Below are 24405 nucleotides of genomic sequence, written 5' to 3'. Positions count from 1 at the left end.
CCCTTGGGAAGAATGTTACACCAAGAAAATGGCTTGTGCAAGCCTAAACTTAGAGTGTACTCACACTTGGGGGTCCATTTATAAAACATTTGTTGGACGAATGTCACAAGCATTTACCCAGGCTGCATGAGAGGTGGGGCAGTGAAGATCCCCACCTCATTCAATCAGCAAACACCTTGTATTCATTGAAAAAAATTCAAAAGCATTCTGTGAGCGGTGGAGGGGCTCAGCAAAGGACCCCCTGTGGTTACTATGCAGAAGGGAAGCCACTTGGCATAGGACCCAGAAGTTTTTTGTTATCACTGTAGTAGCGCCGACTACAACATTGATTTGCAGCTTCCACAGCAATTGCTCCAGTGTGTGATATGCATTTTTACAAGTCCAAGTTGACCAGTGGTTCTATGTAATAAAACTCATACCTTGAGTTCAGCTTTATGCACCACACTGGCATTTTTTCCATATGCTGTGGGTTGAAGGACCAGTCCATGGTTTATAGTGAAATCGCACCTATCCTTTACACAATGTTCATCTTTTCTCTTTTGCAGAACTGTTGGTCAATGTTTGTCCTCCTGTGGTAAAGACTTTTGAGAATAAAGCATGGTGAGGAACATTGATGATCTGGAATTTTGCCTCCCATCTCACTCGGACTCTATACTGTCTGGTCTTCAGTCTCTTCGTTTCAACCCTCAACTCTCAGATGTCACTCTTTTGGTTCAGGGACGGGAATTTCCTTGCCATCGGGCAGTGCTGGCACTGTGCAGTCAATATTTCCATGCCATGTTCACTGGAAACTTCCAGGAAAGCATCTCTGCTCATGTGGAGATTAAAGAGGTTGAAGCAGACGTAATGGAGACACTGATTAATTTTTGTTACACTGGCCATCTCACCATTAACCAGAACAATGTAGAGGGGCTTATCCGTATTTCCAACCAACTTAATTTCTCTGCTGTGCGAAAGGTGTGTATCCGGTATTTACAGCAACAGATGGATGCCACCAACTGCCTAGGCATCTGGGAATTTGGTGAAACACATGGCTGTCCTGAGGTGACAGCAAAGGCCTGGTCTTTTCTACAGGAGAACTTTGAGGCAGTATGCCAAGAAGAAGAATTCCTACTTTTGCCTCTGGAGCGGTTGCTTCAGTACATGGGAGATCCTCTGCTACAAGTGAGAGAAGATCAGAGTCGGGCAAAGGCAGTACTTCACTGGGTGAGGCGAGATGAAAAGACTAGAGCTCCCCACCTGCCAGAGCTTCTTAGTATAGCCAGGCTGTCAAACTTGACTGACCATTGTCTCCAAGAGCTGGAAGATGAGCCATTGATCAGTGGATCAGAACCATGCAGAGCGCTGATCAGAGGAAATTGCGGAAAGGTGTGTAATGACATACAGTATATACTTTGGGTAACAAATGTTTTTGGGTCACATTTACTTAGCACAATAAAATAGTAATGAGACTTATTAACAGATTGGTATATAATCAGTTGCCTTAGTCAGGGGTTTAGGGAAAATCACTTGCTAGTACTAAGACGGTATTAAACCCCGAACCAAAAATGTAATATATTGCAGATTATCAATCCTTTGAGGTGGTGGGTACATTCGTTTTCTTTTCTAATGCCCTATACACACGATCAGAATTTCGGCCCGCAAAAGACTGATGAGAGCTTTCCGTCGGAAAATGCGACCATGTGTATGCTCCATCGGACTTTTGCTGACCGAATTCCAGCCAGCGAAAGATTGAGAGCATGTTCTTAATTTTTCGGTCGGAAAAAGTTCCTATCTGAAAATGTGATTGTCTGTGGCAATTCTGACGCGCAAAATTCCTACTCATGCTCGGAAACAATTCGAAGCATGCTCGGAAGCATTGAACTTAATTTTCTCGGCTCGTCGTAGTGTTGTACGTCACCGTGTTCTTGGCGGTCGTAAGTTCAGAGAACTTTTATGTGACCGTGTGTATGCAAGGCAAGGTTGAGCGGAATCCCGTCGGAAAAGCCACCATATCTTTTTCCGACGAGAAGTCCGATCGTGTGAACGCGGCATTGGACTTTTTTACTTCTGTTTTCACTTGATGATCTGGCAAGTAGCACACCTCCTGTATTAGAGTGCCCCCACTTTGGATGAAGGATCCAGGGGCAGCTTTGGACAAGAAGCATTGTCAGTCTGGGGGGGGGAGGGGAGTGTTAAATGGACTAGCAGATTTAGATACACTAACAAACTGAAGCCAAACTCCAGCACTCACTGCAGTTAAGCAAGCAGTTACAGCAAACATTTTTTTTTCCTTTTGGGATAAAGGTTTTACATGAATAACATTAAAGGCTGGTCATTGTAAGCACCCCTGTCAGTGTTAAATAGCTTGTCTCAACACAACTGAAACACTTGCAGGAGAGCTTGTTCTGTTGAAAAACAGCAGACTTACTGGTTTGATCAACAGATGAAAATAAAGGAAGGAAAATCTAAAAAAGATAACAAATGCAGCCATCACACCTAAGAACAGGTAAACTGCAATACAATAGTAGCTTGTTTGTGGCTTTAATACCACTTTAATATAATCCCCGGAGGACAAGGTACAATATCTTTTTTTTACATAGAAAAGGATAACTTACACAGTTGGTTCATTAAGTCTCATACAGTCCCTATCTTGAACAAATTATAAATATGCACTAGTGCTTTTATAATAATCTCCAGAAGAGTAACAGATACTGGTAACTAAAGGATATGGTATGTGGCAAGATAGGAGTCTCTGTCAGCAGTCATAAATCATAAAGGGCCCTAGAATAGGCTTGAAATCCAGACACCATATCCAAAAATCTGGATGAGGGGGCAATAGTAGTAGAACAAATATCATGTATAATAGATATTTTATACATATGTAAATGTTTTCGGCAGATTGATTTTACACACAAGTTGTGTTTGGACCAAATGCATATCTATCTCAGGTGTTTAACCACTTGCTTCCGGCGCACTTAAACCCCCTTCCTGCCCAGGCCAATTTTCAGCTTTCAGCGCTGTCACACTTTGAATGACAATTGCGCGGTCATGCAACACTGTACCCAAATGTTTTCATTTGTTTCACACAAATAGAGCTTTCTTTTGGTGGCATTTAATCACTGCTGGGTCTTTTATTTTGTTGCTAAAAAAAACAAAAAAAACACACAGTTTGTTACAAAATGTTGAAAACAGGTAATTTTTCTCCTTCATTGATGTGCGCTGATGAGGCAGCACTGATGGGCACTGATAGGCTGCACAGATAGGCACTGAAAAGGCGGCACTGATGGGCACTGATAGGTGGCACTGATGAGGCGGCACTGATAGGTGGCACTGATGGGCGCTGATAGGCGGCACTGATAGGTGACACTGATGGGCACTGATAGGTGGCACTGGTAGGCAACACTGATAGGCAGCACTGATAGGTGACACTGATGATGAGGCACTGATGGGCACTGATATGTGGCACTGGTGGGCACTGGTAGGTGGCACTGGTGGGAACCGGTAAGTGGCACTGGTGGGCACTGGTAGGCGGCACTGCTGGGCACTGGCAGGTGGCACTGCATAGCAGCAGTGCCTCTCCCTGTTCTAGACCGATGTCCCTCTTTCAGAAGCCAGTGATCGGCTTTTTTTTTCCCCCACGCTTTCAGCGTGAGGAAAAAAAAAGCCGTTTACCGATCTTCTGTTTACATGATATGATCAGCTGTCATTGGCTGACAACTGATCACGTGGTAAGGGGAAGGAGAAGAAGTATCACCACAATTTTTTAATTATAAGAGCGTTATTAAACACAAAACAAACATTTATTATATTGCAGCTTACCAACTTGTAAATATGATGGCTGCATCTGTTTTCAGTTATAGACATTCTTTATTCTAATTTAATATGGTGATCTGGCCAGTAAGTCTGTTGTTTTCCAAAATAACAAGCTCTCTTGCAGATGTATCAGTTACATGGATGAGACAACTTATTCAACACTGGCAGGTGTGCTTACAATTGTCAGTTTTATTTATGTAAGACCTTTATTCCAAAAGAAAAAAAATGTTGCTATAACTGCTTATAAAGTGTTACCTGGAGTTTGGCTTTAGTCTGTTAGTAGTGTATTTAAATCTGCTAGTACATCTAACACTCCCCTCCCTTAGATTAGTAATGCTACTGTCTAAATGCACCCCCTGTGCTCCTTCATCCAAAGTGGAATCACTCTAATACAAAAGGTGTCTTAGTGGTCAGATCACCAGGTAAAAACAGATGTAAAATGCCTAGAAAAAATTATTGCAGCCACCACATCGATGATTGGCAAGCTGAAATCTATTACATTTTTGGTTTTGGGTTTAAGGAATTCCCTAGGGGACCAAGTGCAAGGAGCACTTGGTCCCATTCTGTCCCATGGTCACATTATCTGCTGACTGTCAGCTCCACCCCAGGGTAAAGCCCAATTTGTGGGTGTTCCTATGAGGCCTTGTCATGTGGCCCGTGCACCCAGTATTGCAGCTGGAACATGGCAGAACTCCATTCCACCACCTACGGCTCTCACCCTCTGCTCCCACTCCTCACTGTCACTTGTAAACACAGGAGCCTTCTGTGTTTACATAGAAAGCTTTGCTCTCAGCAGTTCCCAAGTCCCTGCATGCACTCACTGTGAGGCATAGCAGGACAGATTTCCAGAATCTGAGATAGAGAACAGTCTCCATGCAAGACGAGGCAGAGACGCCAACATGGGGAGGTACTAAAACCGCTGGCAAAGGAAGGCAATAGAGCCAAGCCAGGTAGGCGAGAGAGATGCGAGGAAGCTTTGGGGAGGGAGAAGTTGGGGTTGCACACTGTGCATAGTGCACCCTTAAACCCTGAACTCTGTACACAGCACACCCCTGAACTCTGCTCTCTGTACATAATGCACTCCTGAACCCTGCACTCCGTACATAGTGAACCCTGCACTCCGTACATAGTGAACTGAGCACAGCGCACACCTGGAACTGCAGTCCAGAACTCTGCACCCTGTGCGTAGCACACTTATGAACTCTGCCTTCTGTACATAGTGTAATCCTGAATGCTGCACCCTGTGCATAGCGCACTCATGAACTTTGCACTCTTTACATAGCACACTCCTGAAATCTGCACTCTGTACGTAATGCACTCCTGAACTTTGCACTCTTTACATAGCACACTCCTGAAATCTGCACTCTGTACGTAGTGTAATCCTGAACTCTGCACCCTGTGCGTAGCACACTTATGAACTCTGTACTCTGTACGTAATGCACTCCTGAGCTCTGCACTTTGTACATAATGCACTCCTGACCTCTGCACTCTGTACATAGTGTAATCCTGAATGCTGCACCCTGTGCGTAGGGCACTCATGAACTTTGCACTCTTTACATAGCACACTCCTGAAATCTGCACTCTGTACGTAATGCACTCCTGAACCCTGCATTCAGTATGTAGTGCACCCCAGATACAACCGACACTTTGAGGGCAACCATACTGCTGGTGCGGCCTGTGATGAAATTGAGTTTGACACCCCTGTTCTAAGCATTAGAAATGGATGCAACTATTAATTAGACATTAATTAGACTATTAGACAGCAAGAATTCATTTAGTCTACAGTATTATACCCCTAAAGAAAGTGAGGGTTTTGAAAGAGCATCATTGAATTATGTATAAAGTAGTCAGAAAGATATGGCAATAAAAACTGGTGTGTAAACATGTAGTCAGTCCTAGTGTGGGGATTGGAGACAAATGTAAAGTATTTTCCTGACTTATACTCATATCACAATACTACGGGTCAACTGTGCCCCCCTGACCCCATTGGACCACCTTCTAACTAATAAAAGAAAGTGAGTTCCGTAGATCAACATTCTTTTTTGTTTTTTTTGCTCCAAGCCACCTTTTTTTTTAATGTTTCTCACACTTCTTACATTTCTTGCCTCAAAATAAACTGTCTCCCTACTCATTGCCCGCCCAGGTTTAGCCTTTCCTTTTGGGGGATCCTGATGTTGGTGGTAAATTCTTCTGAGCCAGGGTAGTCTGTAGTGTTGGTGTGTTTGGTATAGTGTAGCTTAATTATTGTATTTATTGGTGTATAACACTCACTTTTTCACCATGAAAATTGGGTGCAAATAGTGCGTGCATGTTATACGCCAATACTTAAATTTTAGCTGCCTCAGGGGGGACAGGGAGGGGGTCGGGACGAGCACCGTCAGATTAAATACAGTGAGAATCTCCTGTTTACTTGGCAGCCTCTGTAATAGGAAGTCCTGTCTCCTGGGATGCCATTGGACCACTGTTCTGTGTATCATAGGATATTCTCACTGTATGTAATCTGTCGGCGCTCGTCCCGCCCCCCTCCCTGTCCCCTCTAGGCTGCAGATGGGCATCGATCAGGCTGCATTGATGGCAATGGTGAGGCTGCTGCATTGATGGCAATGGTGAGGCTGCTGCATTTATGGCAATGGCAAGGCTGCTGCATTGATGGAAATGGCAAGGCTGCTGCATTGATGGCAATGGTGAGGCTGCATTGATGTGGACTGATGAGGCTGCATTGATGGCACTTGTAAGGCTGCAGATGGGCATTCCTTATTTAAAATTTGTTTTTTTCCTGAAACTTCCCTCTTAAAATGAATGTGCGCGTTATACGCCTGTGCGTGTAATACGCCGATAAATACGGTAGCTGCTGTATTACCTTGCAGGATAAAGGTTTTTTTTTTATGCTTGTTACTTTTTATGTTAGTTTTATGTTTCTCCTTTACTTCCTGGGTTCAGACTGTGCCCTCTGTTGCTGCTTTATGGCTTCTGCCCTCTGATTTTTCTTCTTGCTGAGTGTCATGGCTTGTGAGCAGGCCATGCATCGGTGTGCATATGTCTCTATATGGATGCAAGCGGACATGTACGCAGTGACCTGTGTCTGCCTGAATGCTGGAGCTGGCTGGCATCTCTCTCTTTTGTTTTAGTCAGGTAGCTGGTCTGGTTTCTCTTCTCTCCTATGCTTTTGCCCAATTCCTCTAGGTATGTGGGGAGCTTTACAATTTCTTTCACTTCTCTGCCTTTTGATCATTTATTCTCCTCTGGTTTTCTACCTATAACTTTATATTGGGGTGATGGTTTCTGAGAACACGACCTTCTGACTTTTTGCCTGTAGTCTTATTAGCCTTTGCTTTGCATTTCAGATATGAGCTCACCACATACTGCTTCTGAGGCACTGAAGCTATTAAGGTAGGGGAAGCTCTGTGGAAGTGTTATGGGTAGTAAAATAATGCCTTTATTTAATGAGTCAAGTTCCTCTTGCATAGGAGTGAAAGCCCAAAATGAAAGCATTTTAAGAAACATAAGCCGTGGCACTGGCAGGGCCGGATTAACACAGGGGCTATTGAAGCTGCAGCACCAGGCCCCTACCATAAAATAGGCCCTGGCTGGCCAGACTCAATGTCACTACTTTCTGTCTCTTGTAAAAAAGAAGCCCGGCTTCTGTGCTACAAGTGACAGCACGTTACACTCAGTGGCGTCGGGAGGGGGGCCCAGGTCTCAGTCTTTGTATTGGCAATTATTAGCCCCGAGTCCCAAGGCCTGGGTTTGTCCGGGTACGCGGGGCTATTGGCTGCCTGCTGCCGAGCTGCCTCTGAAGCCAGGGAAAGAGGGGGGGGGCAGCACCGCCTGTTTACAGAGCGGGGATCTCCATCTCCCGCTTACCCGGTACCGCTGAGTGACACACAAGGTCCCGTCTCCTGGAGCCGTCCATCATAGGAGCCGACCCGGTCCAGGAGGCGGGACTTAGTGTGACATTGAATGCGCTGGGTAAGTGGGAGATCCCCGGGGTTTGTTCTGTGTAAGCTGACTGCGGGGGCTCTCTTCGATGCCAGGGCACAGCCATGGAAAGGCTGATGGGATGTGGCCGAGCACTGATGACGAGGCTGCATTAATAAGCACTGATGGCTGGGGACTAATGAGTTTGTATTAATGGGTACTGATGGTATTGATGGGTACTGATGGTATTAATGGGTACTGATGGTATTGAGGGGCACTGATGAGGCTGTATTGATGGGCACTGATTAGGCTGCATTAATGGGCATTGATGGGTACTGATGGTATTGATGGGCACTGATGAGGTTGCATTAATGGGTATTGATGGGTACTGATCGTATTAATGGGCACTGATGAGGCTGTATTGATAGGCACTGATGGCTGGGCACTGATGAGGCTGCATTAATTGGCACTGATGGTATTAATGGGTATTGATGGTTATTGATGAGCACTGAGGAGGCTGCAATAATGGGTACTGATGGTATTAATGGGCACTGATGAGGCTGTATTGATGGGCACTGATGGCTGGGCACTGATGAGGCTGCATTAATGGGCACTGATGGCTGGGCACTGAGAAGACTGTATTGACAGGAGCTAATGGTACTGATGGCTGGGCCCTGATGAGGCTGCATTGATGGGCACTGATGAGGCTATATTGATGGGTACTAATGGCTGGGCACTAATGAGGCTGTATTGATGGGCACAGGTGAGGCTGCATTGAAGGGCATTGACAATGCCCATCAGTGCAGCCTCACCAGTGCTCATTAACGCAGCCTCACCAATTGTTTTATTAAACAATGTCCCTTTAAGACCCTTCCACTATATAGTTTGGCAACACCCACCCTATGACGTGGCGTACTCCCCCGCAGGAGGGGGGGGGAGTTCCTGCACCTATTCTCTGAAAAGAAAAGCCCTGGGTCCAGCTGCCCAAAAGTAACAGGCTGCACACGGAAACCAATGGGCTGACAGGGAGAACTCTCTCCTGGCCTGACCGGTTCTGCATTCCGCAAGCGACACCTGGTCTGGGTGGCAGGATTAATAACGAGCACCACAGGCAGTCCTAATGGAAACCAGGTATTCAGCTTCTGTAGTATTGTGTTAGGTCTGCACAGCTGTGCCCTTCAACCTAACCTCAGGACGTGCCATGCACGCCAATGCAGGGCTCTTATGGAAGCCTGGGACTTCCATAGCATTGGGCCTGCGCTGCTGCACCTTTTCACTTTCACCTCAGGATGCACGCCGACACACAGCCCTTAATGCCCACCAAAATCCTTAGTACCAGGCCCATAATGCTCCTAATCTGGTCCTGGGCACTGGTCCTCATCACCTGATTCTGCAAGACACGGATCTTCAAGTTCTCATCATTCTAGAGGTTACCAGAAATGTGCCTCTTGTACAAGTACCAGCTGAGCAAAGGTGCTGGCAGCTGCCTACTAGCCAGGGGTGGAAAACCTACTGGCAGACTGTCAGATTTTGGTCGACAACAATGAGCGGGCAATTAACAGAAAATTTGTGAGGTCTATATTTACAAAACAGGGGACTCCTTCGCCTTGACCTGATGGTGAATCTGATATACATGCAGGCATTAATCAGAATTCATCCTCGGAGAAAGTCCTTCTTTCTGTCTAACACCTAAAATTGGTGTTAAGTTCTCTAATGCAGTATTGTCATGAGAGGGTTTACCCGTTGGTGGCGCTATCGGTCTCTTGGATCGCAGTACCAGTGTCCACCAGCGGGTGTCTTCCAACACCTGGGACCTGTAGTAAGAGGTCTCTCCTGCTGGTGGCACTGTTGCATCCTTGGGCCGTAGTACCAGTGTCCACCAGCGGGTGCACTCCGGCAGTGTGGAGCAAACAGCACCCTCTTCACTCAGCTGTAACATGAGGTCAATTACTACAGCCTTATAAATACCCGGCATGCCCTCACAGGCTTGCCTTGATATCTTTCTTCCTTGCGCCCTGACCTGTTATCCTGTTATCCTGTTATCCTGTTATCCTGTTATCCTGTTATCCTGTTATCCTGTTATCCTGTTATCCTGTATCTCCTGTATCTGAACCTGAGCCTGCTCCTGAGCCTGTATCCTATCCCATCCATTATCTCCCTCTCCTAACCTGCCCTTGTTCAGTTGCTTATCTCCTGCGTATGACCTTGGCTTGGCTAAACGTTTATGTTTCTGGTATATCCCTTGTTCCTGCTGACCTGCTGTGTATGACCCTGGCCTGGCTGACATCTGTGATTCCGGTATTGCTCCTTGCTGTATATATTGTTGTTTGTAGTGGGTTTGTTGTGTTGGTTTTGCACTGTTTGTATTTTCTGAATTATCACCTATTTTAATTAATATTATTTTTTCACTTACATGCGTTTTGGGTTATCTCTGTGCAGTCCACCCAGTCTGGTCTACTAGTCTCCTGACAGTATACCAAGGCCATCCCTGACCAGACGTGGCTGCATTGAAGGAAACCATCCTGGTTTGTCGGGTCTGCTAATATGGATTTCAATGAAATAATTTATTCTCTGCTAGCAGAAGAGGATGGTGAATATTGTCGCCAGATTTTAAAAGGGTGGACTAGTGACCAGCTGATGGAAACTATCCGATCAGCTCATTCCCTAGTGGATCAGGGGTATATGTCATTTGAAGATGTTCAGCCCCTGATCCAGTTATGTGCAAAACCAGCCCTGTCATGCATTCCCGAAGGAAGTGATGATTTTTCGCCCCCCTTCAATTATGGCCAAGTTGAATCCCTGGTTTGGTTGTTAGAGGATGACCAGCCTATTTCATGGAACATTATTCCTCCTGTTCACAGCAGGTGTTGTCTAATTGCATCCAGTCGGTGCAATCCTTGGTTAGTCAGGCTGTGTGTGAATCAGCGTTTGTTCAACCTGTGCTGCAGGCATGGTCAGATCTCTTGTCTTTAGCTAAGCCACAATATTCCAGCCCTGCCATTAATCATTTGCCTTCCCAAAAATGTATCTCCCCGTCGCCTATGGCAACCTCAGCTACAGCCCAGTTTAATCAGCCCCCTACCAAATACTACTACCCAGTCTCCAAGTGTAGCACCTATCCTGCCTTCAATCCACCTGTCTCTTCTCCTCCACCTGTAACAGTCCCACAAAACCCTCCTCCAGCTACAGTTCCTTGGTCTTCCTTCTGCCCAGCTACTTTCTTTTCTTACAGCCCTGCACCTACATACAAAACTGCACGGGCTAAACCAAAAAAGAAACAAAAATTCTTCCCGACCCACACCATCTTGCCAGTAACCCAACCTGCTCCCACTTTCCAGTCTGATGTGTCCGCTTCTCAGTCTGATGTCTTGATGCCTGCCTTCCAGCTGGATGTCTCGACGCCTGCTTCCCAGCTTGATGTCTTTGCCTCCCAGTCTGATGTGCCCGCTGTCCAGTCTGCCCTGATGCCTGCCTTCCAGCCCGAAGTCTCGGTGCCCGCTTTCCAGTCTAATGTGCCCGCTTTCCAGTCTAATGTGCCTGCCTCCCAGTCTAATGTGCCTGCCTCCCAGTCTGATGTGCCTGCCTCCCAGTCTGATGTGCCTGCCTCCCAGTCTGATGTGCCTGCCTCCCAGTCTGATGTGCCTGCCTCCCAGTCTGATGTGCCTGCCTCCCAGTCTGATGTGCCTGCCTCCCAGTCTGATGTGCCTGCCTCCCAGTCTGATGTGCCTGCCTCCCAGTCTGATGTGCCAGCTTCCCAGTTTGATGTGCCAGCTTCCCAGCCTGATGTCTTGAAGCTTGCCTTCCAGCCTGATGTCTCCATGCCTGCCTTCCAGTGTGATGTGCCTGCCTTCCAGTGTGATGTGCCTGCCTTCCAGTGTGATGTGCCTGCCTTCCAGTGTGATGTGCCAGCTTCCCAGTTTGATGTGCCAGCTTCCCAGTTTGATGTGCCAGCTTCCCAGTCTGTTGTCTCAGTGCCTGCCTTCCAGCCTGATGTCTCGAAGCTTGCCTCCCAGTCTGATGTGCCAGCTTCCCAGCCTGATGTGCCAGCTTCCCAGTCTGATGTGCCTGCTTTCCAGCCTATTGTCCCAGTGCCTGCCTTCCAGCCTGATGTCTCAGTGCCAGCTTCCCAGACTGATGTGCCAGCTTCCCAGACTGATGTGCCAGCTGCCCAGCCTGATGTGCCTGCTGCCCAGCTCGAAGTGCCCATGCCTGCTGCCCAGCCTGATGTGCCTGCTGCCCAGCTCGAAGTGCTCGTGCCTGCTGCCCAGCCTGATGTGCCTGCTGCCCAGCCTGAAGTGCCCGTACCTGCTGCCCAGCCTGAAGTGCCCATGCCTGCTGCCCAGCCTGATGTGCCTGCTGCCCAGCTCGAAGTGCCTGTGCCCGCTGCCCAGCCTGATGTGCCTGCTGCCCAGCCTGAAGTGCCCGTACCTGCTGCCCAGCCTGAAGTGCCCATGCCTGCTGCCCAGCCTGATGTGCCTGCTGCCCAGCTCAAAGTGCCTGTGCCTGCTGCCTAGCTTGAAGTGCCTGCTGCCTAGCTTGAAGTGCCTGCTGCCTAGCTTGAAGTGCCTGCTGCCCAGCTTGAAGTGCCCGTGCCTGCTGCCCAGCTTGAAGTGCCCGTGCCTGCTGCCCAGCTTGAAGTGCCCATGCCTGCTGCCCAGCCTGATGTGCCTGCTGCCCAGCTCGAAGTGCCCGTGCCTGCTGCCCAGCTCGAAGTGCCCGTGCCTGCTGCCCAGCTTGAAGTGCCTGCTGCCCAGCTCGAAGTGCCCGTGCCTGCTGCCCAGCTTGAAGTGCCCGCTGCCCAGCTTGGTGTATTCCTGCCCGCTGTCATCTCAGATGTACCCGCTGTCATCTCGGATGTGCCCGCTGTCATCTCGGATGTGCCCGCTGTCTGCTCGGATGTGCCCGCTGTCTGCTCGGATGTGCCCGCTGTCTTCTCAGATGTACCCACTGTCCAGTTTGATGTACCCGATGCCCAGCCTGATGTGCCCTCATCTGTTGTTCGGTTTGAGGCCATGAACTTTGGACAATTTCACCTTGTTGGAGCGTCCGGAGGCCGCTCCTTTGGGGGGGGGGTACTGTCATGAGAGGGTTTACCCGTTGGTGGCGCTATCAGTCTCTTGGATCGCAGTACCAGTGTCCACCAGCGGGTGTCTTCCAACACCTGGGACCTGTAGTAAGAGGTCTCTCCTGCTGGTGGCACTGTTGCATCCTTGGGCTGTAGTATCGGTGTCCACCAGCGGGTGCACTCCGGCAGTGTGGAGCAAACAGCACCCTCTTCACTCAGCTGTAACATGAGGTCAATTACTACAGCCTTATAAATACCCGGCAAGCCCTCACAGGCTTGCCTTGGTATCTTTCTTCCTTGCGCTCTGACCTGTTATCCCGTATCCTGTATCCTGTAAACCTGTATCTCCTGTATCTGAACCTGAACCTGAGCCTGTATCCTATGCCATTCATTATCTCCCTCTCCTAACCTGCCCTTGTTCAGTTGCTTATCTCCTGTGTATGACCTTGGCTTGGCTAAACGTTTATGTTTCTGGTATATCCCTTGTTCCTGCTGACCTGCTGTGTATGACCCTGGCCTGGCTGACATCTGTGATTCCGGTATTGCCCCTTGCTGTATATATTGTTGTTTGTAGTGGGTTTGTTGTGTTGGTTTTGCACTGTTTGTATTTTCTGAATTATCACCTATTTTAATAAATATTATTTATTCACTTACATGCGTTTTGGGTTATCTCTGTGCAGTCCACACAGTCTGGTCTACTAGTCTCCTGACAAGTATACTTTTGTGCCGTTAGAAGATAAATCCATCTGGTTCTTGGTGTTAAAAGCTGTTTTTCCAGTTGCCTTTACATCTGCCAGGAGCGTCTTATGCCCTGTACACACTTTCCAGCAGACTAGGTCCGACGGTCTTCCCGACGGTCTTTCGGCGGACTTTCCAAATGAACGGACTCACGCACACATGACCGGACTTTCCGACAGAATAGGTCCGACAGTCTTCCCGACAGACTTTCGACGGAGTTACGGTGGACTTCTTAATGAACAGACTTACCCACACACGGACTAAAGTCCGTTCATTTTGAACGTGATGAGGTATAACGGACTAGAAGAGGAAGTCAGTCTCGCCGCTTTTATCGGCGAGATTAACACCTTGCGAGCCCCGTCGCAGAGCATACCAGGCCCTCAGATCTGGTATGGATTTTAAGGGGAACCCCCTACACCTAAAAAACGGCGTGGGGTCTCCCCAAAATCCATACCAGACCCTTATCCGAGCACGCAGCCCGGCCGGTCAGGAAAGGGGGTGGGAACGAGCAAGCGCCCCCTCCTCCTGAACCGTACCAGGCCGCATGCCCTCAACATGGGGGGGTGGGTGCTTTGGGGAATGGGGGCGCCCTGCGGCCCCCCACCCCAAAGCACCTTGTCCCCATGTTGATGAGGACAAGGGCCTCTTCCCGACACCTGTTGGTTGTCTGGGTCTGCTGGCGGGTGGCTTATCAGAATCCGGGAGCCCCCTTCAATAAGGGGGCCCCCAGATCCCGGCCCCCCACCCTATGTGAATGAGTATGGGGTACATCGTACCCCTACCCATTCACATGGAGGAAAAAGTGCCAATAAAAAAACACACTAGACAGGATTTTAAAGTAATTTATTAGGCAGCTCCGGGGGTCTTCTTCCGACTTCAGGGGTCTCTTCCAACTTCTCCGCTCTCCCTGGCCTCTTCTCCCGGTGTCCGGTTCTTCTCCCACCCTCCAGCCTCTTCTCCGCTCTCCGGTTCTTCTCCCGCTCTCCCGTTCTTCTGCCGGGCTCCTCCGCTATCTTCTGCTCTTTTGCCGCTCTCTTGCTAGCAGTGGCCCGGTCTTCTCCGTCATCTTCTTCCCTGTTCTCTTCTTCCGATGTTGACACAACGCTCTCTCCCGCTGTAATACTGTGTTCACGGTGCGCAACGACTTATATAGGCATGGGGCGTGGTCACCAGGTGATGTCACCCGGTGACCCCGCCCCTTATGACGTCACAGTCCCGTGGCATGCTGGGACTGTGCCGTCATAAGGGGCGGGGTCACTGGGTGACATCACCCGGTGACCACGCCTCATGCCTAAATAAGTTGTTGCGCACCGTGAACACAGCATTACAGCGGGAGAGAGCGTTGTGAGGAGCCCGGCAGAAGAACCGGAGAGCGGAGAAGAGGCCGGAGAGCGGGAGAAGAACCGGATTCCGGGAGAAGAGGCCGGAGAGAGCGGAGAAGTCGGAAGAGACCCCCAAAGTCGGAAGAAAACCCCCGGAGCTGCCTAATAAATTACGTTAAAAACCTGTCTAGTGTGTTTTTTTATTGACACTTTTTTCCCCAGGTGAATGAGTAGGGGTACGATGTACCCCATACTCATTCACATAGGGTGGGGGGCCGGGATCTGGGGGCCCCCTTATTAAAGGGGGCTCCTGGATTCCAATAAGCCCCCTGCCCGCAGACCCCGACAACCAACAGCCAGGTTTGTCGTGAAGAGGCCCTTGTCCTCATCAACATGGGGACAAGGAGCTTTGGGGTGGGGGGACCGCAGGGCGCCCCCTTCCCCAAAGCCCCCACCCCCCCATGTTGAGGGCATGCGGCCTGGTACGGTTCGGGGGGGGCACTCGCTCGTCCCCACCCCCTTTCCTGACCGGCCGGGCTGCGTGCTCGGATAAGGGTCTGGTATGGATTTTGGGGGATCCCCACGCCGTTTTTTTCGGCATAGGGGGTTTCCCTTAAAATCCATACCAGACCTAAGGGACATTGTCGCCTCTTTCTCACGCCTGCTGCAATAGAAAATGTGTTTTTCCTATTGCAGCGAGCGTGAGATGTATAGTACCCTGAACCAGCGCGATGGGATCGTGCTGGAAACATTATCGCGGGCAGGTGCTGTAGCTGCCCTTGCGTCGCATTTGGTCCATCGGACCAGCATACAGACGAACGGGCTTCCCGATAGGAACTGGGTCCGGCCGAGTTCCGGTGGGAAGATTTGAAACATGTTTCAGATCTAAAGTCCGTCGGATTTTCGACCGAAAAGGTCCGTCGGAAGTCCAATGAAGCCCACACACGGTCTGATTGTCCAACGGATTCGTTCCGACGGACAAGTTCGGTCAAAAAGTCCGCCCTTGTGTACAGGGCATTAGAGAATGGGAATGCTATCCTGCAAGGAACCTTTTTGCATCCTTCTTCTGGACAAAGTTATTCTGCGACCTTCACTAGAATTTCGTTTGAAAGTAGCATCTAATTTTCATAACGACTGTGAAGCAGTTCTTCCAGTTTGTCGTCCAGAATCCTCCAGTCTGCAGCAGGAGGATTTTAGCTCTTTAAATATGGTAAAATTGCACTCTGTTTACCATGACTGAATCCACTATTTTAGGAAAGCAGATAGTCTCCTTATGTTACCAAGTGATCCAAGGAAAGGTGCAGCAGTTTAAATCAGAATGATCTCATCTGGGATTTTAAAGGTAATCCACTCAGCTTTCCTAAAGTAGGACTTGGCTCCTCTGGCTGAAGTGTAAGCTCATTCCACTGGAGAAATTTCGGCTTCTTGGGTGACCAATACCAAAATGTCAGTGTATGGCACCCGCAAAACAGCAAGCTAGGGTTTCATCGGACAGCATGATGTGATGAGCCAGGAATATGGAAAACTGTTACCTGTTACTTACTGTAATTTCCAATCCTGGATAAGTAAGAAAGGAGAATTATGGCAAGTATCAGGTAACAATTTTCAGTATCCTTGCGGAGTATTGCAAATGCCAAAGTTCTACTGGAGACAAATTCTAAAGCAAAATTTGTAATCTTGGTGAGAGTATTGTTAAATGGTAATGAACTAAAACTCTTATCTAAGGTCTGATGTAGTTTGGCATTAAAAACAACCATTAACATTATTTTCAATTCAGTAGTAAAATATTGTGCCATATTAACTCTTAGTTATGCAGAACATTTGAAGTTTAAAGTGATATTAAACCCAAAACCTAACGTTTATTATATTACAGCCTACCAATTCTTAAACATGAAGTCCGAATTCGTTTTCTTTTTTAGGCTTTATTTCTTCTATTTTCATCAGATAATCCAACCACTAAGTCTGTTGTTCTTCAAAAGAACAAGCTCTCTTCCAGATGTATTAGTTTACAGGGATCAGACAAACCTTTTAACACTGACAGGGGTGCCTACAGTGATCAGCTTTTATTTAGTAGCCCCCCCTGGCTGTATGATTATGTCAGATTTTTGAATCTCAAAGTGGTACATTGTTTTGCATAGAAATGTGGCGTTTTATATTGTAGGACTGTAATGCTTAGTAATAACACACTTAAATCTGTCCAAACAAGAGTCTAGTAGATATCCCGGGTATGATAAAGTTTGAAACACGAAATCATAAATTATAATATAATAAATAACTATAAATAATTATAAAAAAATAATAATAATGATAATAATAAAATGAATTTCCCCACAATTCACTATTGCTCAATTCTGCAAGTGTTCAAATTTACTATCGCTGTTTTCTAGCTGGTCTAAAACCACTTTTGATGTAAAGGGACACTTTTTGGTTGCTTTGGACAATCTCAAGTTTCCAGGCAGAAAGAACAGTATATATAATATAAAACTGCATGCAGGGCATTGGACAAAGCACTGGGGACAAAAGGGATGTGAAATGATTTCATACAGTACTGTAATCTATAAGATTACAGTACTGTATGTGTTATGTATTGTGTACTTTTTGAATTTGTCACCAGGGCTCCTCCCCCATGCATCACGACGCTCGCAGGGAACGGAGCCCGGCACACAGATCATTGGGCAGATGATCCGGCGGAGGACACAGCAGTGGGACATCGCGGGATCCTGGTGACAAGGTAAGTAACCAGGATTCTGCAATGCAGTCCCAAGTGTGGCTTGGGGTTACCACTAATGGTACTGAAATTTAACCCCGAGCCAGGAGGGTTAATGTAAAACCTTATGTACAGTATGTATTTATGTAAAACCTTTATCCCAAAAGGAAAAAAACTGTGGCTGTAACTAAATATAAAGTTTGAGCTGGAGTTTGACTTCAGTTTGCTAGTGTATCTAAATCTGCTACTACATTTAACACTCCCTCCCCCCAGACTGACAATGCTGCTTTTCAAAAGTGCCCCCTGTGCTCCTTCATCCAGAGTGGGGGCACTCTAAAACAGGAGGTGTGTTTCTGGCCAGATCACCTGATGAAAACAGAGGGGAAAAAAAAACGAAAAAATAAAACGAATGCATATCTAATGATTGGTAAGCTGCAATATATTACATTTTTTCTTTTGAGTTTAATACTGCTTTAAATGATATCCTTTATTGGCTTAAAATGTGTGTGTGTGGGGGGTTAAAATCTCTTCCAGGTTGTTTTTTGCTGTCTGCGTTCTTTTCCCATTGGGGAAATTTCCCTTCACCTCCTGCCTCAGAGATGCATCAGGAGGTTAGATGAAATCTCCCAGAGTGACCACGTGTGACAGGTGTCCACAATGAGAGATTTCCCGTAGCTTTTTTTTCCTTAGGACTATCCTAAAAAAAAAAAAAACTCTTCTTTCTTGGTGACATTAGTCACCAGTACATATAGATGGTCTTATCTTCCCAGTAGGGATACAAACAGCAATAAGAACTTGACAGAGGGTCTAACCCTTATAAACTCCTCTATACAAAACAAAAAATGTTTTGCCTAGAGATACATATAATCAGGAGCAGTTACCTAGTCTGCCACTAGGTGACTCTGTCCCAAGTGTGGTAATAGGGAATTATGTAATTGGGTGTTCGGTACCCTTTTAGACAAAACCCTCCTGTTGTGATCTCATGGGTGGGGTTAGTGCCTATATAAATGCCAGCAGGAGAGGAGCCTAGAGAGTTGGGACACCCCAGAGCTATACATATGTAGTCAATCACTGCTAGGGCCCTGCTCAGGGCTGAAGTCTTTAGAGAAGTGTACAGTCTTCAGTAGGTGAAGCTGAAGCAGTCCTGCCTCTTAAATGACGTGCAGGGTGTTGTGAGCTAGATGCATAGAGCCTAATTGGCCAGGTTGGAGCCCTCTGAGTGAGTACTAATGGGGAGGGAATGAAGAGAGTGACACCTGGCTGGGTAGAGTTAAAAAATGTGCCATAGAAAGAGAGAATGGTATGCTACATAAAGCACCTTGCTAATCTCAGCTGACAGAGCAGGATGCTTCACCTTGGAATCTGGGGTTAAATAGAGTAGAATGCTATAGAATCTAGTATACAGAGAGATGGGTCCCAACATTGATGCTCCCCAAGGAGAAGAGATGCTAATGGGAAGATGGCATATAAGCGATGTGCAATTTTCCACTTTCACAAATGACTGCTACAGCTTGTCCACTTTTCTGTATGGCAATGTATGCCGAAGACATCTGTCAATATGTCTAAGTGATGTTAATGTCAAAGCCATCTCTAAAGGAGAACAGTAAAGTGAGGAAACTATAACTTTAGTGTGGACTTTCCTTTTTATATGAATATAAAGACTAAAGGCCGAGGATGTCGTAGATAGGCAAGGGCACAAGATGGACAAAGAGCAAAAGCAAGAGACACAAAGAAAGTCTCAGAACCTTCCTTTTTTTAAAATGTAAGTTAGCCATTAAAGCCTCATGCACACAGGATGTTTATTTAACGCTCCTAGAAGCTAGCAGAATTTTTGCAGAAAACAATGCCTACCACTTGTAAAAGTATCTAAGGCTTCATGTACACTGGCCTACATTTACCTTCCTGTAGTGATGTAATGGGTGGAGTTAGTGCCTATATAAGGCTTCATGTTCACTAGCAGCTCCTAAACTTAAAGTGTTACTAAACCCAGAACCTGCATTCACTATATCTGGTCTCCCACAGTACACAGAACATGGGCATGCAATTATTTTAGTAAATATAAACTGCTAAATACCTTTTTTTCATCAGCAGTTAGAGCAGTCTTGTGACTTTTATGCGTATCTGGTTAAAGCTTGTCGGAGGAGTTTTCATTCTCCCATGATTATCCTATGAGAATGCAGGACCACTGGCCATCTGTCTGGGCAGTGCTGATTGGCCCTGTGCTGATCACATGCACTTGCTAAAGAAAAAAAAAAACTCGCTAGCAATATGCATCAAACTGAGCATGTGCAGCCTGTCCCCTGGCTCTGTAAATATCAGGAAATATATTGGAGTTAGTGGAAGAAGGAGATAATCAGAGGAGACAGGATTGAACAGCCTTTTTACACAATGCAGAGGATAAACCCCTTAGGTTCCACAGTGAGTATAACAAACATGCTTTACTGCATACACAGGCTGATTTTACTGTTGTGGGTTTAGTAACACTTTAAGTTTAGGAGCTTTCGGCGTTTTTTTGCCAAAGCTCCCAAACTCAAAAACATAAAAGCCATAAAATGTGTCAATGTACACAAATGCTTTTAGTAGAGTTTAGTAGCTGCTGTGGTTAGGTGAGGTTCAACCTCTCTCTCCTGAACGCAGAAGAATCTCGTTCAGGATAGGAACATTTTGACCCTTGGGCACAGTAAAACGCAAAACGTGGCAAAAATGAATTTATTTTGCCCATTGAAATAAATGATTGCTCAAGTGCTAAATGCGCCTAGCTTTTAGGTATGTTTAGGTGCGTTTTAGCAGCTTTTAGTAGCATCAAGTGCTTTTTTCTGTCCAAACTCTGCTGCTCCTAGACGCACTGGTGGTGTTTTTTTACTGCCTCTAAAGGCTCCGCCACTAAACGCTGCTAAAAGTCTGTGTGCATGGACACACACTGTAGGCTAGCATGCAGGGGAGTTTAAAGGCAGGAAAAAAAAACCTCAGACACCCCTAGGAGTAGCTGTAAAAATGTCCAGTGTGCATGAGGCCTAAATTAGGGTGACCAGACGTCCCCGATCTCCTGGGACAGTCGCCGGATTGAGGACACTCAACAGAGTCCCCGGATCTGTCCCTGGATTGGAGGGGTGGCGGGGGGCCCAAGACCTGGCATCTCCCCCTGCTTCTGGCTGTCAGTTTAGTTTGCAGTGGGGGGGAAGTGGGAGGCGGCGATCGGCAGCCCTGTGGCATCCGCCGGATCTCCCTGGGGCTTGTAGTTCTCTTCCCGAGTGGATACAGTGGAGAGGGGAGGGGCCTCTGACCCAAGCAGGTATCAGTTTCACTCTTCAGTTTACAAGTGAGTCGCTCTGCTTGTATACTCTTGCTGATACATGCCTAGGTCAGAGGCCCCTCTCCTCTCCACTGTATACAGTGGGAAGAAAACTACAAGCCCCAGGGAGATCCCGCCGCCCTCGGACACCACAGAGCTGCCAATCGCCACCTCCCATCTCACCCCACTGCATAGTGAACTGCAACAGAAGTGATCTGGGGTGCAGGGGGAGATGCTGACCACAGAATATCAACATGCGGGTAAGTGACCATGGGGTGAAAGTGTGGGGTGAGGAGGGGAAGGGGGGTACAGAGATGTGCTGGGGGTTGGAGGTGGAGTGGGTACAGAGCACAGATGTGTTAGGCCCCTTTCACAATGGTGGACTGATCGGGTCCCCCTGTCAGTTTTTCAGGCAGACTCAATCAGACCATCCATTACCCTCTATGCAGCTGACACCTGTCACCATCTGATCTGGTTCACTAAAAACAGGCAGATGGGAGATCCATTCCCCATATGTCTGGCGGATCTGATTGGATGGTCCGTTTCCATCCGAAAACCCCATAGAGAGCAGCGGGCTGTGTCCATGTCTGCGCTGCATCAGCAGACCACCACAGACATGTAATCCGTTTGCTCAGCGGTAATCAGGGGAGAGATTGCCCACTGAGCAAACAGATTCTGCTGTGTCAACTTTAATTTAATTAGCTGGGTGCCTGCCATCAAAAAAGTCTTCAAAGTTTTCTCCTTTGACAGACAGCACACTTGTCCAATGCCAGGTCATGTGTGCTGTCTAGTGAAAAAAATGTGCTAAATACTGCGCTGTCCAAAGAAGGGGGGGAAGCTGCCAGCACCGCAAATGACAATTGCAAAAAGTAAAATGGGAAAGTGATGGTGCAGCGCTAGTGACAATTTAAAATTTGAATGGGTAGTCTAAAGTGCATAGATGACCTAATACACATCTGACCTATTCTAAAAGTTAGAATAATTGTGAAGATTTCAAACAGTATACATGTGCAATATTGAAATAATGATAACAAGTGATTAAACCGATGTATAACATACATATAAAATGCAGTGATATCAGGTGATTAAACCAATGTATACTATACATATAAATGCAGTAATGTCAAGTGATTAAACCAATATATACCATACACATAAAATACAGTGAACAACTTATTATAAACTCAAAAGCAATAATAGAAAAAATGAATGAACAAAGAAAGAGTCCACTGAGTGAGAAAAAAGTGTTTGATGAAAATGGAAATGTCCAAAATATATGTATCTTGACGCCCCAAATGGTAATTATCATGCCACCGCTAAACGTGCATGAAAAGGGGGGGATGGAGCACCGCCACCAATAACACTGAGGCTTACCAGAAAAAGTGGATTTAGTAGGACATACGCCCCATGAATCAAACAGACAGATAATAAAGCCCATTGTTAATCAATAAAATGACACAATGGGTCAAGCCTGCTGTTCCCTTTGCGTCATTTTATCGAATAACAAGCGCTTGTTATACCTCTTCTAAATGTGAGTGTAAATCTTTCTTTTTTTAATAAATTTTGTGTTATGCGGATTCACGCTATGTGCGTTTTTTATTCCCTTTTGGCCTTATACGTTTGGATCCATGAGACGTTTTATATATCTTAGAGCCTCCTTTTTTGTCGACCGGTGGTCCGTGTGAGAAGATTTTTTACCCAATTCTACCAATGCCTATATCCATCTGGGCCTTATTATCTTTGGTGAAGAATCACCAACAAGTCTGTTTGATTCATGGGGCATTTGTTCTACTGAATCCACTTTTTCTGGTAAGCCTCAGTGTTATTGGTGGTGGTGCTCCATCCCCCCTTTTCTTGAACGTTTAGCGGTGACACTGATAATTACCATTTGGGGAGTCAAGATACATATGTTTTGGACATATAATTTCCATTTTCATCAAACACTTTTTTCTCACTCAGTGAGAAGCGGGACTTGTGTGATGGTCCAGTGAATCAAATTAAAGTTGACACAGCGGGAGACGCTGGCCTGACACCCCCCCCTCCTCGAGTGTGTGGCACTCGGGTCCGGAATGCCTCCCTCTGCTTCAGCACCTGCCCAGGATCCGTGTGATGATCCTGACATTTTCGTCAGAACACTGTTTTTTTTCTCCTCTCTGATCCCCTGCTCACATGAGGCTGCATTGCTGGGTACAGGTGAAACTGCATTGCTGGGCACAGGTGAGGCTGCATTGCTGGGCACAGGTGAGGCTGCGTTCCTGGACACAAATGAGGCTGCATTGATGGACACAGGTGAGGCTGCGTTCCTGGGCACAAATGAGGCTGCATTGATGGACACAGGTGAGGTTGCATTCCTGGGCACAAATGAGGCTGCATTGATGGACACAGGTGAGGCTGCATTCCTTGGCACTGGTGAGGCTGCATTGCTGGGCACAGGTGAGGCTGCATTGCTGGGCACTAGTGAGGCTGCATTCCTTGGCACTGGTGAGGCTGGATTCCTGGAGTCAGGTGAGGCTGCATTGCTGGGAACAGATGAGGCTGCATTGCTGGGCACAGGTCAGGCTGCACTGCTGGGCACAGGTCAGGCTGCACTGCTAGGCACAGGTGAAGCTGCATTCCTGGGTACAGGTAGGGCTGCATTGCTGGGCACTGGTGAGGCCGCATACCTGGGTACAGGTGAGGCTGCATACCTGGGCACTGATGAGGCTGCGTTCCTGGGCACTGGTGAGTCTGCATTGCTGGGCACTGGTGAGTCTGCATTGCTGGGCACTGATGAGGCTGCATTGCTGGGCACTTGTGAGGCTGCTTTCCTGGGCACTGGTGTGGCTGCATTCCTGGGCACTTGTGAGGCTGCATTGCTGGACACAGGTGAGGCTAAATTGCTGGGTAAAGGTGAGGCTGCATTCCTGGGTACAGGTGGGGCTGCATTGCTGGGCACTGGTGTGGCTGCATTCCTGGGCACTGGTGAAGCTGCATTCCTGGGCACAGGTGAGGCTGCATTGCTGGGCACTAGTGAGTCTGCATACCTAGGCACTGGTGAGTCTGCATTACTGGGCACTGGTGTGGCTGCATTCCTGGACACTGGTGAGGCTGCATTGCTGGGCACAGGTGAGGCTGCATTGCTGGGCACTAGTGAGTCTGCATACCTAGGCACTGGTGAGTCTGCATTACTGGGCACTAGTGAGTCTGCATTGCTGGGCACTGGTGAGGCTGCATTGCTGGGCACTGGTGAGGCTGCATTGGTGGGCACTAGTGAGACTGCATTCCTGGGCACTAGTGAGGCTGCATTCCTGGGCACTTGTGAGGCTGCATTGTTGGGCACAGGTGAGGTAGCATACCTGGGCACTGGTGAGTCTGCATTCCTGGACACAGGTGAGGCTGCATAGATGGGTACTAGTGAGGCTTCATAGATGGGCACTGGTGGGGCTGCATAGATGGGCACAGGTGAGCCCTGCATTCTTTATGTAGTGCGCTCCTGGGCTCTGCACTCTGTTTTATCTTCATAATATTTGGCAGTCATATCTCAAAAAGTAAAGGTGAGGCTGCATTGTTGGGCACAGGTGAGGTAGCA

The 24405-nt window shown here is 47.4% G+C and overlaps 1 protein-coding gene across 2 annotated transcripts in view; it reads left to right on the top strand.

The window, feature by feature from the left end:
- KLHL30 (kelch like family member 30) overlaps positions 1-24405 on the top strand; it is a 101437-nt gene that overhangs the window by 30117 nt on the left and 46915 nt on the right. For both annotated transcript variants that reach the window (XM_073625698.1, XM_073625697.1), the window contains exon 2: positions 546-1368. In XM_073625698.1, the coding sequence (XP_073481799.1) occupies positions 598-1368 (771 nt within the window). In that variant the 5' untranslated portion in view covers positions 546-597. The remainder of the gene's footprint in view (positions 1-545; positions 1369-24405) is intronic.

The sequence above is a fragment of the Aquarana catesbeiana genome, linkage group LG04, assembly GCF_042186555.1.
Source record: "Aquarana catesbeiana isolate 2022-GZ linkage group LG04, ASM4218655v1, whole genome shotgun sequence".
Classification (NCBI taxonomy): domain Eukaryota; kingdom Metazoa; phylum Chordata; class Amphibia; order Anura; family Ranidae; genus Aquarana; species Aquarana catesbeiana.
The sequence above is the reverse complement of the archived record's forward strand: the minus strand, read 5'-3'. Positions and strand labels throughout refer to the sequence as shown.